This window comes from Lissotriton helveticus, chromosome 3_1, assembly GCF_964261635.1.
Source record: "Lissotriton helveticus chromosome 3_1, aLisHel1.1, whole genome shotgun sequence".
In the NCBI taxonomy this organism is placed as follows: domain Eukaryota; kingdom Metazoa; phylum Chordata; class Amphibia; order Caudata; family Salamandridae; genus Lissotriton; species Lissotriton helveticus.
Genome location: NC_136061.1, coordinates 744,106,983 through 744,126,713, shown reverse-complemented (window position 1 = coordinate 744,126,713; position 19,731 = coordinate 744,106,983). Strand labels below are relative to the sequence as shown.

Genomic DNA, 19,731 nt, shown 5'->3' with positions numbered 1-19,731 from the left:
TTGCTACTCCCACTACTTTCTGGTACCCAAGAAGTGCAAAGGGGGCCTACGCCCTATCTTGGACCTACGGAACGTCAACGGCTTCCTCCGGAAGGAGAAGTTCAAAATGCTGACACTGGCTCAGGTCTTAGCTGCCCTGGACCCACGAGACTGGATGGTAGCGTTGGACTTGCAGGACGCTTATTGTCACATCCCCGTCCTGCCGGCCCACCGGCGTTACCTGCGGTTCACGGTAGACCACGAGCACTTTCAGTTTACCGTGCTCCCCTTCGGCCTTACCAGCGCCCCACGGGTGTTCACAAAGGTGATGGCGGTGGCCGCAGTTCATCTGCGCAGGTTAGGGGTTTCAGTCTTCCCCTACCTCGACGACTGGTTGTTGAAGGCGGGCTCGCCCCAGACAGTCGTCAGCCACCTCCAGACGACGGCAGACCTCCTGCATCTGCTGGGGTTTTCCATCAATGTGCCGAAGTCACACCAGTGCCTCTCTCAGAAGCTCCTCTTCATCGGAGCGGTTCTCGACTCGGCGCAGTTTCGGGTTTATCCTCCCGAACAGCGGGTTCGGGACATTCAGGCTCTGATTCCACTCTTTCAGCCTTTGTCCCGTGTCTCGGTCAGGTTGACGCTGCGGCTTCTGGGGCTGATGGCCTCCTGCATCCTTCTGGTGCATCACGCCTGGTGGCGGATGCGGGCTCTGCAGTGGGCCGACTGAAGTTTCAGTGGGCCCAGCATCAGGGCAACCTCTCCGACCATGTCCTGATCTCGGAGGGCACTGCGAGACAGCTGCAGTGGTGGCTCATGAACCGCGATTGGGTCAGCGGCCGATCCCTCTCCCTTACCCAACCGGAGCACGTAGTTGTGACGGACGCGTCCCTCCAGGGCTGGGGAGGCCACATGGGAGAGGCGGAGATCAGAGGCCTCTGGTCTCCGGTGGAGTCCCGGCTCCATATCAACCTTTTGGAGCTGCGGGCGATTCGTCTAGCACTGAAGGCATTCCTCCCCTCTATCCGGGGGAGTGTAGTGCAGGTGTTCACGGACAACGCCACCGCCGTGTGGTACTGCAACAAACAGGGCGGGGTGGGGTCGTGGACCCTTTTCCAGGAGGCTCTGCGCCTCTGGCAGTGGCTGGAACAACAGGGCGTGACCCTGGTGGTTCAATAACTGGCAGGTTCTCTGAATGCCAGGGCGGACGAACTCAGCCGTCGGTGCATGATGGATCACGAATGGCGTCTGAACTTGGACGTGGCGCAAGGCCTCTTTCAGCAGTGGGGAGAGCCTTAGTTAGATCTATTCGCCACCGAAGAGAACGCGCAATGTCATCAGTTCTGCGCGATGGAATTTCCAAGGCGGCACTCGCTCGGAAATGCTTTTCGTCGCGAGTGGAGTTGCGGTCTGTTGTACGCCTTTCCGCCTATACCACTTCTGCCCAGAGTGCAGAAGAAGATCAAACGCGACCGGGCCCAAGTCATCCTTGTGGCTCCGGACTGGGCACGAAGGTACTGGTATCCAGAGCTACTCAGTATGTCAGTCGATCCCCCGGTTCGTCTGCCTCTTCAGGAGGACCTTCTGTCGCAGCAGCAGGGGACGGTCCTCCACCTCCCTGCTTGGAGATTGAGCGGCGACAGTTGAGGCCATTTGACTTGCATCCTGAAGTCTGCGAAATCATTCTGGCAGCCAGGCGTCCCTCCACAAAGTCGGTATACGCCTTCAGGTGGAACAAATTTATGGCATGGTGCACAGCAAAGGCTGTGGATCCTCTTTCTGCCCCTCTTTCTGAGGTTCTTCTCTTCCTTCTTTCTCTTGCCCAGCAGGGCTCTGCTCTGGGCACTATCAAGGGCTCCCTTTCTGCCCTTTCAGCCTTTCTAAGGCTGCCTGATCAACCTTCTTTGTTCAAGTCCCCTATTGTAACTCGCTTTCTGAAGGGCATCACACACATGTTCCCTCCTGTTCCGTTTGTGATGCCTCAGTGGGACTTGAACCTTGTAATGACGTTTCTGATGTGCGCTCCCTTTGAGCCACTTCACAACTGTCCTCTTCGTCTTCTTACCCTGAAGACTGCTTTCCTGGTTGCCATCACCTCTGCCAGGAGAGTGAGTGAGCTCCAGGCTCTTTCATGTACACCCCCTTTCCTTTCTGTCCATCCGGACAAGGTTGTGTTGCGGACTAAACCATCTTTCCTGCCCAAGGTTGTCACGGCCTTCCATATCTGGCAGTCTATGACCTTGCCCACCTTCTTTCCGCCACCGCATCCCTCTAAAGAGGAAGAGCGGCTCCACCGTCTGGACCCAAAACGTGCGATTTCATTCTACTTAGATCGCACACGCCAGTTCCGGGTGGATGACCAACTCTTTGTTGGTTACGTGGGCGCTAAGAAGGGACGGCCGGTGCACAAGAGGACCATCTCTCGGTTGGTCGTCTTGTGTATCAGGCGTGTTACTCCTTGGCGAGGAAGGAACCTCCTGTTGGGCTGAGGGCCCATTCCACTCGGGCACCGGCGGCTAGCACTGCCCTGGGCCAGGGAGTCCCCTTACAGGACATCTGTCAGGCAGCTACGTGGGCATCGCTGCACACGTTTGAAAGACACTACTGCCTGGACAGCCAAGTCCGGAGGGATGGCTTCTTTGGCTGTTCTGTCCTCCAGGACTTTCTGGTGTGATTATTGGTTCGCAGACCCACCACCGGGGTTGGTATTGCTGGGGTATCTATTCTAAGGTAAGGAATCTAATACTAACCTGTTTCTTTCAGATGAACAAGTTACTTGCCTTCGGTAACGATATATCTGTAAGAAACAGTAGTTCGTATTAGATTCCTTACCGCCCCACCCATCCTCCCCGTTCTGCGAACTGATATCTAGGGTTAAGGTCATACCCTTTCAGGGCCCTAGTTTCAATGGCACCAGTGTTGGTTTTTAGCATGGCTCTGCGTTTCTGGCGCGGAAAAGCTGTGTCTAAGAACTGACGTCTGCACGCGGAGGCGGCGTCCAAGTACTCCGACAACGTCATCACGGCGCCCACGACGACGGACGCGGAGCCGCAGACGACGCCTACCGACGCGCAAGGGTACTGCTACGCAAAAATTTCCGGATCCAGTCTGACGTCTGGGGATATTCGAAGGTAAGGAATCTAATACGAACTACTGTTTCTTACAGATATATCGTTACCGAAGGTAAGTAACTTGTTAATTAGGCCATCAGGGTCCTGGTGGACCATTGTTTTGCACAGTGCACAGTGGTACTGCCGTGCTTGGCAATATTACAGTTTTTCTGTATACCACACTTGACAGACAGCAAGTGTCACACTGTGGCACCATTGTATATACAGAGTTTCAAAAAGGTTAAATTTGATTATTAGTTTTAGATTGGTGTGCGCTTTCACTCCCTTTGTATGGACAATAAACTAAACATGAAAGTCCAAGCACAGAAAGTAGCAGGATGCTGCTTTGGATTACTAAGGATGATGAGGAAAATCTTTCCACTGCTATCCCGGGGGACTAAGAAACTAGTACTCCAAGCATTAATTGTCTCACGCCTGGACTACGCTAATGCTCTTTATGCCGGATCACCATGATCCACAATAATGAGTCTCCAGGCAGTGCAGAATTGTGCAGCTAGATTGCTCATGAACATCCCTCACAGAGAATCAGCTAGAGGAGCCATAGCATCACTACACTGGTTGCCCATGGCAGGGAGGATCCAGTTCAAAGCCCTCTGTCACCCACAAGATCTTGACTGCAAAAAGTTCTCCAATACTTCAGGCAATCATTGTCCCTTACCATCCTAATAGAACTCTTCGCTCTGGAAACAAACGCCTAGCAACAATTCCTATAATTCGTAAAACCAGAAGTGGAGGCCAGCGATTCTCCTATGTTGCTTCCAGAAGATGGAACACTCTTCCAGACCATATTCGGCTGGTGGACAACCATCTGGTTTTTCGCAAGCTACTGAAAACATTGCTATTTCCATCTAGCTAAACGGAGTACTCGCAGATCAGATTCCATAGCGCTGGGAGGCCTCAGGGTAGCCATGCGCTCTACAAGTACCATTACAATTATAATAGCATCTCCATAGACTAAGTATAACCGTAATAAATAAAATGTTGTTTTTTTATTAAAAAAGTAAGAGATTCTCAATTTAAAGGTTTTTAGGGATCCCATGTGTGTGGGACTATTAGTTGCATGACTTTATTTGTTTGACTTGAATAAAAATGTAAGCCACTTCTGCTTAGAGAACCTAGCTACCTCTTTAATCCCTTGTTGACTGTATTTTGCCTGTCAACCTGTAGATTGCTTTGAGGCCTTTGCCTAACTTTGAGCTATACAAGTTCTGATTTGACTCTAATTATGTAACCTGTATTGTTATTTAAAGAAAGGAACATCCCCATTATCAATCACTGCTAATCACATTTTAAAAACCAATTCAAGCCTGGTCTATGTTTTTAGATTTCGACCTTGTCACTTGATAGTTTGCTTCCGTGTGATCTTGTGAGTTTTTTATGATTTGAAAGTGTTCCAAAAATCTTTGAATTCCTGCAATGCATTACAGCTTTCATCTCAACGCTGCATTTTTTCCCGACCTAGTAACTTGTTTTCTCTGTTGCTGTACCTCATCTCACTCTTGGGTTTCAAGCAGTCTTCTCAATTCGCCTCATTCTATACTTCATGAAACTTATTGGAAGAGATCAAATTTGACTTGCATTCCTGTAAAATTGTTTTATTGAATGACTGTTCTTTGTGAATTATTACAAAAATGTGGTTGGTAAGCTTACAATAGACTGTTTATAGACTGTTTATAGACTGTTTATAGACTGTTTATAGACTGTTTATAGACCAATATATGGAAAGTATTAATGATCATAAAAATATTTAAGATGAGTGACTGCTTATCTTTTGCCTTACAGCTTGGCAACAGCATGATGTTCAGGAACTCTGTAGGGTTATGTTTGATGCCTTGGAACAGAAGTGGAAGCTAACTGAGCAGGTATATCTTCACAATTTAGCATAGGCTTTAAATTTGGTCCATAGTTTCTGACTTGCACGGCCTAATGTTCTTCTATTCTAAGACCCATGTTCCTCTAGCTTTCAAGGTACCTCCTGCTGGAGCTTACAGCTCTATCTAATTCTAGTATGTATTCTTCTGCAACTTGGCCCCTTATGTTGGACAAAAGGCTTAACTAGCCTTTTCCACTACCCTGTAGTTTAAACTTTTGGCCTGGATGTGAGTACCTCTAAGTTTATTGAAGTGGCCAATGGCAGTTGGGAGAAGGTGTAAGAAGGTGTAAGCACTAGTAATAAGATTGGCATGCTATGTGGTAGGCCATACAATAACACAGAACTTCTGTGATATAAGCATGGTGGTTGGAAAGCATTTATCTCGTAGGATTGCAACACGTAGGATGCCTTTGCTCCAGAAAGGAGACCATGGTTTCCACTAATGGAGTTATTTCCTTGTGAAACAATACAAGAAATTCCATTGTAGACTAACATTATCGATGGATCACTTTAGATAAATTATCTGTTTGTATTCTATTTCAGAAAGTAATTAACCTGTCTACATTAAGATATGATTGTAAATGTTAATCCCACATGGTTCTCAATTTTAGTTGGGTGTTAAATCCGAAATCATTTCAATATAAACTTTAAGTATTTGGGCGCACAATGTAAATCGAAGTGTGTTGGAATGGAATTGTAAAAAGCTCTAAAATGCAATGAGCAGGACCCATTGAATGTTCTGGAATGTTTGCTGTCGGGTCTATTAGAAAATTGCACTTTTGCCAATTCTGTCCTTTCTGGTGCAAAAGCATTGTAAATGTCTACCCCTGTTACAATCATGCAGAATTCTTAGAGTTGGAACCTCATGAAAAATAACTAGTAATATTTTTTAATTTCAAGTTTCTTTTCATGGTAACTATCTGGCTACACTTAAGTAACAAGGTAGATTTTGTTGTCTCAGTTAGGAGAACCGGTTTATAGTGTGAATTAATTTATGTTCAATAACACCTTGAATGACAGATTTATAGGATCATAATTGAGTATTTTTATACTAACATTCCCTTTTGTAGCTACTCCAATCATGGATAAAGTCCTTTTGGTTTACAGTTTTATTAGACCGTTTACAATAGATTTTTCGACTGTTGAAGTGCACCTTAAAAGTTTTTTCTTCTACTCACACACAAAGCAAATACGCTTAAAGTGACAAACTGATATTATGATCCCAGATGGACAGAAGAAATTCCTATATCCTCCAAAGCATGTTTGATTTAGTATTTTTACACAATGGGGATTGCTCCAATATACATATACTAAGTCTTAGCAAGACAAAATACTGGCTTACCAAATCAAATATAAGAAGCTGCCCATCTCAAAGCTTGGCTTGGATGGGTTTTGGGGTGCTCTAAAAGTGTCAGTGCTTCTAAAATGAATTCATTTCTGCTGACACCTTATTTATTGTAGCTCTGTTGAAGATCACCTTATAGAAGCCAGAGAAGAGTCTACAATAAAACAAAATGGCCGAGGACATTGAACATTATTTTGTGAAGTGGGCAGGAGCTACTGTTGTCCTGCTTGCAGTACAGAAGGTCCTCAGGACTTTCACTGATGTAGTAGTTAAATCAGTTGTTGTTTTCCATTTGCAAAACGTGACCAAATGCCAAGTAGCAGAGTATGAGAGGTGAATAACACAGTAAACCAATATGAAAAAGACCTGGATATTTAGTTCGGGATGTTGGTGCCCAGTTGAAATGCCTGTGCATCGGAACGGGCAAATCTTTTACATGATGGTTCCCTTTTCATCCGAAGCTGGTTCAGTTCAAACCATATCATGGTAAGTGTTTGTAAAAAATGCATCATCTTTCTGTCTCTTCCCGGGCTATTCTGTGTCTTTATAACTCATGTTTGTTGTTTACTAGGCCATAACCCAGTCATAGTGCAGTCTTGGCAATATTAGCTCTCATATCAGTACAGTTCTAGCGTAGAACTTGTGAAAAGGAATGGTGCCTCGAGTAAAAGAGGCTGAATTATGATTTTAAGGTGGAAGCTTGTAAAATATTCAAGAAGGAAGCAGATGAACCTTTTTCCATTTTCAGTAATGCAGAACTACAGTAAGACATATTCACTGGGGGGATGGGTGTGGCCTGGCAAGATGGCCAAGTAGACGTTTCCCTTGGCTCTCCTGTTGTCCCATAACTAATCCGACACAATCCTGATTGTCCTGAGTGATTACCTCCCTTCTGGTCCTTAGGAAACGTTTAGCTCTGACCCCAGCACTCACCTGCCGATGTGCGAATCGTAGCAGAGTACAGCGACGATAAAGAAACAGACAGGGACTGACCGTCATTTTACATACTAGGCCCCGGATGAAGGCTGTGGAGTGGCACTGGGAGGAGAGTGACCCGTGCCTGATAAAGTCCCTGGAGATGGCGTAATGACTGCCCACCCAATGGAAAGCATGCACCCTCCCCGCAAGTAAGTGGCCTGCAGATGCGAACCTGGGAGATCAGGCCGAGGGCTGAGCCCAACGGTGTGGTGTTTCTACGGGCCTGGAGGCAGGGGGTGAATCTGCGAGCTGTGGAGGAAATTTGTGAAGCACCCGAGAGGTCGGGTGGCCGGAACCTAAAGTCCGGGAAGGAAGCTTGAACAAGTAAGCGGTCTACATATCCTGGGTGTGACCGGAGGCCTTCTGAAGTTGCAGGCGGTCTCAGGGCGACTGTGTGTTTGCCAGAGGGTGGCATCAGCACGGGCAACGGACGAGCCCACAGACAGCAACCCGAGAGCCCACAGACAACAATCTCAAAGTATGCACACTCTCTCCCATCAGCTCAGAGAGCACAAGAGGCATCCCTAACAGAACAACAACAAAAACAAGCAGGATCTGGAGAACCCAGCCCCTTCTATAGTGGATGTGTTGGAGGCTATACATACAACACGCGAGGAAATGGTACATAAAATAGACACGATTGCCATTGAGGTCAACCTACTCCACTGTGACCTCTTCAAAGTCACGAACGGAGTATTCACTAATGAACAAATGGTGCATACCCTGCAAACGGAGATGCACACCTTGAGGGATAGGGTCATTGATCTTTTTTTTTTAAAAAGTGGTCCGTCTGGATGAGGGCAGAGGACTCAAAGGGAAGGTCAAGAAGAAATACTTTACGTTTTATAGGATTTCCTGAAAAAGCAAAGGGACCATCTGCCGAACTCTTTCTGAAGGACAGAATCACCTCCACAGTGGCTTTCATAAAGTTGTCTATGTTCTTCACTGTGGAGAGGGCAGTTGCACCCCCGCCCAAGCCAGCTGCACCATCAAGAGCCATTATTGCGAGACTCTTCAATTTTAGAGACAGTGGTGCTATCCTGCAAATGACACATACTCTAGGCCCATTGAGTACATCAAATTTCTATATACCTAGACTACACACAACGGGTGCAGGATCAAAGGAAATCCTTCATGTTGGTAAAACGACTCCTCTGGGTTTTAAATCTCAAATACAGCCTCCTCTTTCCAGCTAAACTTCGATTTGAGAGCAACAGGAAAGCGCTGTTTTTCTTTTCGGCGGCGAAGGCCAGTGAATTGGTGGATTCTCTAAATGCTCATATACAAAAAGAGGAGGTTATGCTGGCTATCCAACGGCTAAACATCGTTAAAGGCCTGGGGCCGATGGGCTCCCTGCAGAATTCTATCAAAGGTACGCCTCCCAGCTGTGACCACTTAGTGGAGGTCGACAATGAGGCGCTGGGACGGGGCATGCTAATGCCCTCCATGAGGGAGGAACTAGTGGCCATGATACCAAAAGCGGATAGGGATCCCCTGTTAGCCAATTCCTACAGACCGATATCACTACTAAATATAGATGTAAAAATACATAGTGGGGTCAACGCAGCGCGACGTCTCCATGGGTTCCCCCACGTTGTTCACTCCAGCCAGGCAGGATTCATACCTAAGCCCAGTACGACCTATAACCTGAGGAGATAGGCACATATTTGGCACACTCCGTGCTTTCTAGACAATGACTATGCCCAGCATTGTTAGATAAAGAACAGGCCTTTGACTCTGTGGAGTGGCCCTATTTGTGGCAGGTCCTCCGGAGGGGAGTTCCCTAAATGTGTTCAACTACTTTACACAGCTAGCGTTGCACGGATTAGAATAGGGAATTTGCTGTCCAGACAGTTTGAGCTATGCACACGACCGGGATGCCCACTCTCCTCACTGATGTTTGCGATAGCCATAGAACTGCTAGCGGCGGTTCTGCCGGGCAGACTCTGAGAATTGGGGGGGAGAGAGATCAGGCTTGATGAGACCAACCATGTGGTATCTTTATATGTCGGTGATACCTTAGTTTTAGGCGACCAACATATCGGTACCACTGTTACTGGCAGAGTTGAGGTACTTGGGGGAAGTGTCCGGTCTTCGAATAAATCTCGGAAAACCCAGACTTATTCCGATTGGAAGACTGGCGAGTGTAACGCAGTCTGGGCTCACTAAAGAAGAGCTACCAAGGGTGGGGGAAGGGGTGAGATATTAGAGTATGGCTGGCAAATGCACCTTCTGCATACCTTGACCTCAATATTGGCAGAGTGTTAGAGGTGTTGCTTGGCTCCATAAAGTTCTGGCGGGATTCGCAGTTGTCTCTCGTGGGTCAAGTTGCAATAATTAAAATGATCATTCTACCTAGATGTCTATATTCACTGCAACACTTGCTTTACATTATTCCTAGATGTTACTTTCGAACACCTGACCAACTTCTGACAGACCTCTTATGGGGCAATGAACTTAAACGGGTGCCGACGTTGCGGAGGACTTGGGTCTGGGGGTGCCTGGATGTCCCATGCATGGAACTGTATTATATGGCTTCCCAGCTGCAGCAGATGGTTTACTGGCTAGATACAAACAACTGGGAGACAAATATTCTGATGTGCACACATGACTGATACACACTACCCAAACGATTAAAGCTTGGGAAAGGAGTCCCGTCTCCCCACCCCTCCACCTCGAATCCTGTACATTGTATGACACGTTGCTGGTATTTTGGAACGCGCGGTTCGAAGGGTGGGTCAACACGCTGCATATGCCCCTGATGTGCAACTATGGGTGTTTGCAATTTGCCCGTATTGCGGATTCTCTGTCTATACGGAGGTGGAAGGAAGGAGGGTGCAGAACACTAAGAGATCTGTATACAGAGGGTAGGTTTATAACACAATAGGAAGCCATAGATCTCTTTGACTTGGATGCAGGACAATTCCTACAGTATGGGAAAATCTCCATTGTAACCCAGGAGGTTTGGCCAGGGTTTCCTGCAGAGTCCTCCAGCACCAACATACTGAAGGTAATGCTATAGATGGCGCAATATGATTAATATCCCACCTATACAGAGCTTTAAGGGATGACTGGCCAGACGGGGCTCTGCCAGTAAAGAAAAAGTGGGACGCTGTACAGGAGGAGCTGCTTTCGGACAGAGCGTGGGAGAGAGTACACGAGGGGGTATGTTCAGTCTGCTCCAATGCACAAATTAAACTCGTACAATGCAACCTAGTCCTCCAAGTGTATCGCATCCTGAGACGATTACACTTAATCTACCCAATCCGAAGTGATGAATGTCCGAGATGTAAGTCACAGGCAGCGGACTTTATTCATATTCTTTGGAGGTGCCCTACAGGGTTCTCCTACTTTGATACTGAATTGAATACTGAGGGTCCCTGGGGGCCAACTAGCCCACCAGGTACCTCCAGTATGCGCCACAGAGCTGCTTTGCAGAGAGGTGGTCCGAGGCCATGCCCCCTTTTACACCACTCTGCAGACGCGCCTCTTGAAGCACTGGTGGTAGGGCGATGTGGTCCTCTTGTGTCCTGAGGACCTCAGGACACAAGTGGACTTCATCCCCAGAGCATCCTAAAACATACTTACACTCTTATACAATAACTAATACAACACACACTCCTCCATACAGCCACTCTCACAATCACTCACTCACATAGTCATTTATGTACTCCAACACTCACATATACTGCCTTTACATATGTAGTTACTCACACATGTACCACTGAGACAACTAAACACTCACCAACATACCCATACATACATACATACATACACCCACCCATACAGCCCTTCACAAATGTACTCTTGAACCCATACACCCAGTGAATCACCCACTCACACATCTATGCACACCCACAGACACTCAGGCACCCAATCAATAACCCATCGTGACACTTATTTAGCTACTCACCAACCCATGCAACCGCTTACTCACCAACTGACAAACTAACCTGTGTGAATGTTTCTGTCAGTCACTAACCTATGCATTCAGTAAGACACATTTAATCATTCACTTATATAGTCAGTCACGCACCTACTAAATCATCCATTCAGACACTTATACACCCACTCATTCTTCAATACCACCTTTGCAAATATATATATAAAACATATTTAAACTTTACGGAAACCGTCACTGGATGATGTCATCAGTGATGTCACTGACCATGTCGTGAATGATGTAATATGTGACGTCATCAGCAGTTCATTGCGTGGGCGCGAGTTATAGTTAGCTGAACTAACTACAACAGGCGAATTTCTCAGGTTTTGTACAAGTGAAATGTCCAACTAACTTTTACGTCCCTGAAACCCGTGTTTTTTTCAGTGAATACATATATGTGTATGTATATGTATGTATATGTATTGCAGAGGTCCTTCTGATATTCAATAACGAATGTAGGGCACACAAACGGTCTCACAGGACATGTTTCGGCTTCTCGCCTTCATCAACAAGTGAGTCTCCATTCTGGAGTGTATTTATATCATACACATTCCAGGGCAAAATGGTTCATAGATATAGTAAAGTTTTAGAAAAGTTTGTATATGTATGTATATATAAAACTCCCTCCTAGGATTGTCTCCGATCATAATGCCCTTTCTCCTTATATTAAACTCAGTTATTTTCAAATTATGGCTGATCTGCTCTTCTACACTTGAGATTGTCATCTGCATTTGGATATTTTGTATATTCGTTTTATGGAGGATTCTCCTAGAGATTTCATTAATACAATGTCGGTTCAGCAGCTTACTTTAGTACGAGTACTTTGAAAGATTTTAACAAAGACTAGACCCTGAGCTTTGCATTCAACAGTGGAGGCCTGAAATAATTACACAGGCCACTTACAATCCAATCTTAAACTAGACATAGATTATGCATCGAAGATTAGTGGGTAATTCCAATCTCATAAGCACGCTTACTTTTAGAACTACTCTCCAAACGCTTTTGAAAAAGAGGATTTTGGCTAGAGCTAACAAAGTTATAGGCTTATCAGAGCTCTCGCTTTGAGAATAGTGAGGAAATGGGTTTCTTTTGGCATTTCAGATAAGGGATAGAAGTATTAGTAACTCAAATTTCAGTATTAGGAATTTGACATGGAAAGTGATATCCGGTCTATGTGATAGAAAGGGAGTATTCTACCAGGTCTATTCTAATCTGTATGCAGAAGACTGCATGGCTTCTCACCTATATAAAGATTCTCCAACCGCAAGAACTTACAGCCCTGCATCCAGAGACTATGGACACGCCATTTGCTGTGAGATTGCTAAGACTGTCTCTGAACTGGATGCCTAAAACATGGCAGGACTGGATTTTATTTCTACAAAATTTTCAAAAAGAAATCCAAGATTTTGATTCCCCTGCTGCTATTTGTTCAATTCAGCAATAATCAAAATCTCTGTACCGTCTTCATGCGGTGGAACATATATACCTATATTTCTTTATCAGATATTTTTTAGGACTGCAAAGTTGCCTCTGTCTCCACAGCTTTTTCTTTATTTAGTCATTTATTCAAGTTTAAAAAACAGCCTTTCCTCTCATTACATCTACGTAAACTCGAAGTGATATTATTAGCTTATGATGATGGCATTGCCATGTTATGGTCTTCTACATTTAGCGCTTTAGCAGCAATTGAGTTTCTAGCTATAAGTTGAATATAGAAAAAACGAAGATAGTCACCAATTTACCCTCAGCTATACCATATTCATGTTTTGTTAAATCAGCAAAATACTTGGGGATTCAGGTATCCATATATATGCACGCTACTATTAGTCTCAACTATGAATCATTATTTGTCACATTACTTGAAACATTCAGAAAAAGGGACAGACACGATGGTGCTCATTGGCAGGTGTAACATGATCAAGGTGGTGATTTTGCCTCAATATCTTTATCTGGTTAGGTCTATTCTGCTCTATCTTTTTTTAAGAGTGAAAGCGAGCTGGCAAAAGTAAATTTTCCAATAGAAGAAACCACTATGTTCAATTAATCTGGATGACATTTTGCTTCCATTCCTTTGTCTTTGCATTACACCTCCTCTTATTTTCAGACTTTCAGCCATTACGGGAAGAGATGAATGGCCTAGAGGTGACTTGTTTTCAGATTTCCAAGGTAGTGTCTACGCCACTATACCCTTGAAAGTCATCGAAACTGTATTTTAAACATCCCAGATATAAAACATTTCTAATATTTCATAAAATGTGACAGAATAGAGGGAGACTAGAATTTTTCATGCTTTAACCAATACTCCTTCTTGGGCCATAATCCTAGTAAACTGCCATTAATACATTCAAAATTGGTGAGATTTGAATACTCCATTCCCAACAAGGCCTTTTTCCGATATTTGCAACTTAGAAGTTTTGTCTAACATCTCTCTTCGAGTGAAATTTACCTTTTTTTTATCTTTGTTTATTGGCATTTTGCACTATAACAACACAACAGTTACAGTGTATGGCAGGCATTACATTGGCAGTGCATGGATACATCAGTACAGTACAAACGTTGAATTGGAATATACAGGACCCAATATATATTATCCGGCATAGGCAGGAATGGTAGACCGAATTTCAGAGCAGTCCAACTAGTGGTCATCCCCTGTAGTATGTGGCCCATCGCTCTCGACTTGACAGTTAGTTAACGGTGGTGCAGCGTTATCTTCCGTGTCTTTTGCAGCCTCCCTGAGCAGGTAGCCTGTAAGGGGATCCCACATATCACAAGGCAGTGAGCGAACGGGTAGCAGCTCAGCGCATATATTGTTTTGCTCCAGACAATAAGTGAGGTCGGCCAACCATTCCTTAAATTTGGGCGCCCCGCCCTCCCCCATCTGCAAGCAATTTTGCGTTTGGCCACAAGTAGGCCCATCACCAGGAATCGTTTAACGCGACCTTTGTGCCCTGGGAGGTATCCCAGGAGACCCTTTTTCTGGTGTAAGATCGAGCTGTCCTCCTATCATGTCTCCCAAGGCCGTCCCTACCTCGGTACAGTATTTCGCTATGGACCTACATTCCCACGCAACCTGTAAAAACACGCTCACTCCTGCTTACAGCAGTCGCTCAGATTTAAAATGAGTGATTATGAACCTGCTGCTAGCAGTGATGCTTTTAGTTTGTTGACAACTGTACACCCAGACCTCCTCTGTGCTAGGATGTCCCAATTATGCTTTCCACCCCTGTTTTGCTTTCAAATTGTTGTGTGTCCCCGCCCCTACGGAGGCTTTATATATGCGGGACACAGCATGCCTGTAACGTTTGGTGTAGTGGGAGCAGTGTGGGAGGTTCCTCTGGGAACTCTGGAGTAGCAGCCCTAACAGCTTGGGGAGTAGCTGGGACTATAGCATTGGGACTTGGGTCCTTTTGGCAATGACGCGCCACGCATTATTTGTACAAGCAACGGAGAATCTCTTTCCCCCAGCTGTCTTGTCATCTGTACACAGGAACACCTTAAAAGGTAGAGGTGCCATAAGCCCCTGCTCCACTGCCAAGTGCGTCATAAAGGGTGCAGGCTCGAGCAAGTATCTGCGAAGTGTGCCTGAGCACTGAGACAGAGTTCAGGATCGGGCGCTTCAAACCCGCCCTGAGCGAACGGCAGAGTGAGGGTGCACCCTTTGATCAGAAATTGTTTCCCGCCTCACGAAAGGTGGATGAGCTGGCTCTTCAGCCTAGCAAACTGGGGGGAGGGGGAGGAGATGTTTGTCATCATGCCCAAATTTTTATATTTGTTTACAATCTTCATTAAGACTATCCGGCCTGCGAGGGAGAGCGGGAGAGCTATCCACCTGGTGATCAGGTCCTCCACCCTAGCGAGGACCACCCCATAATTAGCTTGCAGTAGTTCTTTTTTATCCTTCGCTATAGTAACTCCCAGGTAGCGGACCTCGTCATTGCACCACTGCAACGGGTAGTCAATTGGGAAGGAAATGGTACAGCTCGTGAGCGGCATTACTTGGGACTTACCCCAGTTGATGGTGATACCCGAGAAGGCCCCAAATGTTGTTATTTAGTGGATCATGGCATTTAATCCTTAAGCAGGATCATGCACATACAGCGTAATATCATCCCCGTATAGTGAAATTAAAACCGGCCTCGTGGGGTAATCTAGTGCATATTGCTTGTGATAGCTGCCAACGGTTCCATGGCTATCGCGAATAGCAGGGGTGAGAGAGGGCACCCCTGTCATGTGCCTTAGCGATATTGACCTTGAATAAAATTAATTTTTGGCATTCTTCATCAAGACTCCTAGGAAGAGGTTTATGCATCTTTTTTATAGATTTTGTTTATATGCATAAATCTGATTTCCATACTCTTAAATGGATGAGACATCTAGCCACTGATGTCTCTACAGAGGACATTAGTTTTAGCAACATGTGCGCACAATCTATTCTCAGTGTCTATTAAATCATTTTAAAGGTTAAATGATTTATATTATACTCCTCATAGAGTGTACAAATGTGTTCTCTGAGAAACTTCTGAGTGCTTTTGCTGTCATTCCTCGAGGCAAACACCATCCATATCTTTGCATTATGTCTTATTATTCTATTGGGATCAAGTGTTTCATTAACTTAATGAAGATTAATATTGACTGTGATTACTAAGGAATAAACTATTCCATTCAGGATCCCCTCCCTATGTAGGTGGTCTATCTGTTTTCTTTGCCATCGTGGTTGCACAACTTTGAATAGCACTGGTCTGGCTTTAAAGGGACCTACCTGATCCTAAAGCTTGATAGCTGGAATTTAAATGTTTGGTGGCCTGGAAATATCCACCATTCAAAATGATCCAAAAGGGATTAACCATATAAAAATTTGAGATCCCGTAAAAGAATGATTGACGCTCCTCGCTGGTTACACTCCTGAATGATGTGAAATTAATTTTGCTTCAATTGTTCATAAATTAATGTTGTATTGTGCTGTTTAATAATTTGTTTAATTATGTATAACTCGAGCAGCACTTTATTATGAAGTTGAAATGTCTTTCTGTAATCTTCATGTTTGATACTTTCCTAAATAAAAAACAAATCCTTTCAAATAGGATGGGCTATTTTCCCACAAAGTTCTTAACTGTGAGGGGCGTGGCCAAGCCGCCGACTAAGATGGCCTCGTGGCATTAAAGCTCCGCCAGCCGACAAAGCTATGCTGCTTTATCCCCCACAATACTAGCAGTAGACTCCCCAGCCACGACACAGCAGAATTGCCGAACTCTTGCTGTAAATGGTGATCTGAGTAGATCACAGAGCAGTGCCACTATGACGGCGATCAAGCAATCGGCGAAGAGGAGCGGAGAGAATGGCTGCCCCTGAATTATTGCTCATGCTCCCTTGTCCCTAAAGCCCTGCGAGGACAGGCCCGTGGGCGAGCCCGGAGGGCTGCCACCCCCGGCCGCTGAGGGGCGTGGAGCCGGGGAGAAGCTAGGGGCAGCCTGTTGACCCATTCGCCTGCTTGTTTCCTGGCATGTCCTTGCCGCCGTATGACCTTCCGCAACACTGCCTGCAACTGTCTGATCCGCACATAGCCGCCTCACACAACAGGAGATCCGCTGCAATTCGATAGCCCAATTCAGCATCAAGGCGCGGGCTACCCTCCACATAGGTGCCTGGGCCTGCACTACACCGGCAGCTCCCCGTGCCTTACATACTTCTTGCTCCCACCCACCCACGTGAGGTGCCTTATCATCCCCGCGCATTGAAACCTGTGCCTCCCCACTACACCTCCTCTGGGCGGTCAGCCCGGCGTGCAGGCCTTCAAGGATCACGCAGCTGCGCCTTGACACGCACCCCGGCCGGTCCCCTGCGCACCCCCACGGATGCTCCAGCTTCCCATTGCGCCAAACCCTGGACCCGACCTTTGAGCTATTTCTTGAAGTTTTGCTCGGCGTACTCGTTGCCTTGGGTGCCGGCAACTCTCCATACCAGGCACTTCAAGGGGCACACTAACACCTGCCACGTGGCAACTTGGGGCCTTCTGCACAGGTCGCCTCACTCTTCGCATTTCCTATCCCTGGCCTGGACCTGCTCTGCTCCCACAGCCCATTTACGGTCTGCTCCTCTACGGCCCAACTCACTTCGCTGCGCAGCGACCTGAGCTGCAAGGATCCCAAAGTGAAGACCCTTCCCTTTGAGAAGCTAGTGGAGAAGGTTACCGAAGACCACTCCAACATGGCGATGGTGGGCAGGGTTCGGACCTAGTTGATGATCCTTCCGCCCCTTCAAACTCCTTGTTGAAGAGATGAGAGCGGGCTTCCGAGCACTGGATGGGCGGTTTGACACCCTCGGCAAGAATGTTGCGTCTTTAGGGGCCAAAATCCAAGTCCATGACAGACGCCTGGACGTTGTAGAGGCACGTATCCCTGATATTGAAGATGGCACAGCGCTATCCATTAAAAGACTGGAACGGGTGGAGAGCATTCTTAAGAAAATGGCGATCAAAAACGAGGACCCTGAAGCGCAAAGTCAGCGCAACAACGTCCGCATTCTGGGAGTGGCGGAGACCACAGCCCCGGGCGCCTTGACCTCTTTGTTGAGACTCTCTTGACTGACATGTTTGGAAAAGAGTCCTTTAACCCCGGATTCATGGTGGAGCGCGCCCATCGTACCCTGGGGCCCTGGCTCAACCCAGGCTGCCCTCCACGCCCTATCATTGCGCTCAGCATGAACCTTCGGGATCGCAGCACTGCATTACGCCTCGCTAGAGAATGCAGGGGCAGCTCATGGCAGGGCTCAAAACTTGCTTTCTACCCGGATTTTACCGCCATGGTGCAGGAGGCCCGTCGCAATTATAATGGACTTAAGGCCCCCTCAGAAACTTGGGTTTGAAATACAGCATGTTATACCCCGCCAGATTGAGAGTTGACGTTAATGGGCGGGCAAGCATCTTTGAGAATCCTACTAACGTGTAGGACTTTTGCCGTGCTTATAAACAATACAACAATCAGGCAGCCGCGGGAGGGAATAGTTCCTCTTCTCTGCATAGTGGCTCCGAAGCAAGTATGGACCTCTTCTCTGGTGCCGGAACTGGTTGACCCTGCTGAGATGTTCCTTTATGCTGTTGCAGAATAATATGGGGATAATACTACTCATCATTTTGATATGCCCTAATAGCTGGTTGACAGTCGTGGCATTGTCACCCCTCATAGCGTATACCTTGGGTTTGTTTCTGGTCTCATGTATGTACCGAGTCAGGGCTTTCTCTTTCCACTTGAAAGTTACTTGGTACTATAGATATTGTTTTCTGTTGAGGTTTTGCCTCCCTCTCTTTGCAGTGAGGTTGGGTGGTGTGAGGGGGGAGGACAACTGCCATTGCATAGCAATTGTTAATTATTTCCTAATTTGTTCATTGTCACAATGCGCATTTAACTGTTGGTGCTTATATCTGTAATTCATGCCACAACTACTATTTGGCTCAGCTGGGAAATGTTGATGGCCCCTCCAGCTTGTCCTTGTTGTCCTGGATCGTCAGGGGTCTCAACGATAACCGCAAGAGGAGGCAGGTTATCCTCTATCTGCTACGGCATAATATAGACATTGCCTTTCTGCAAGAAACGCATTTACCCAAGTCAGACTCTGCCCGCTTAGCCTCTGGTTGGGGTGCTCACAGATATTTCGCCAACTTTAGTAATTACGCCTGGGGCAAGGCCATTCTCATTCACAAGAGGGTCACCTTCAGTCTCCAGTCGGTCGTCAATAATAGCGAGGGCAGATACACCATCGTAGCAGGGTTACTAATGGGACATAGTGTTGCTTTGATATGTGGATACGTCCCGAACACTGATTCACCTGAATTTTTTCATGCCCTACAAGCACTTTTGTCAAAGTTAGATCCCATTTTACTGCTGGGAGGCAGGGTCTTTAATTTACTCCTCAACCCCAAATTGGATGGTACAGCCAACTCCCACGGCACTAAACCTCGTGCACGCCGTGCTCTCCTTGACCTTTGCGATCAATTCTCTCTCCTTGATATTTGGCGCAAGCCCAACCCTTCCCACATTGACTTCACACATTATGTAGGCCAACATAACACCTGGACTAGAATTGATTATTGGCTTCTCTCCCCTGGCGTCTCCTGCTGGTACCATTCTCTAGCGACACTCCCGAGAACATATTCTGACCACTTCCCTTTATAGCTCCTTCTTTGGGTTCCACAACCTGACTGGTTTGAGCGACAATGGCGCTTCCCTAGTCGTGCCCTCAATGAGGACCTTTTCGACACTGAAGTGCGCGAGGCCATTGAAGACTATTTTACCATCAAAACCGGCTCGGTTGACACTTGGGCGGTTCTCTGGGTGGGATTTCAGGCATACATCAGGGGAGTTTGCGTTGCCAAACATGCAGGGGTGCTAAAAGCTCTACGCACTACACATGCGTGATTGGAGCATGACCTCACAGACTTTGACAATGCGACGCGGCGTGCCCCTGGCCCGGACGCGACGGGAAAGCG

General features: G+C 46.5%; 1 protein-coding gene across 4 annotated transcripts in view; it reads left to right on the top strand.

The window, feature by feature from the left end:
* The window catches only part of USP47 (ubiquitin specific peptidase 47), a 1,403,284-nt gene that overhangs the window by 256,463 nt on the left and 1,127,090 nt on the right, over positions 1-19,731 (top strand). For all 4 annotated transcript variants that reach the window (XM_078680933.1, XM_078680934.1, XM_078680932.1 and 1 more), the window contains one exon: positions 4,893-4,972. In XM_078680933.1, the coding sequence (XP_078537059.1) occupies positions 4,893-4,972 (80 nt within the window). The remainder of the gene's footprint in view (positions 1-4,892; positions 4,973-19,731) is intronic.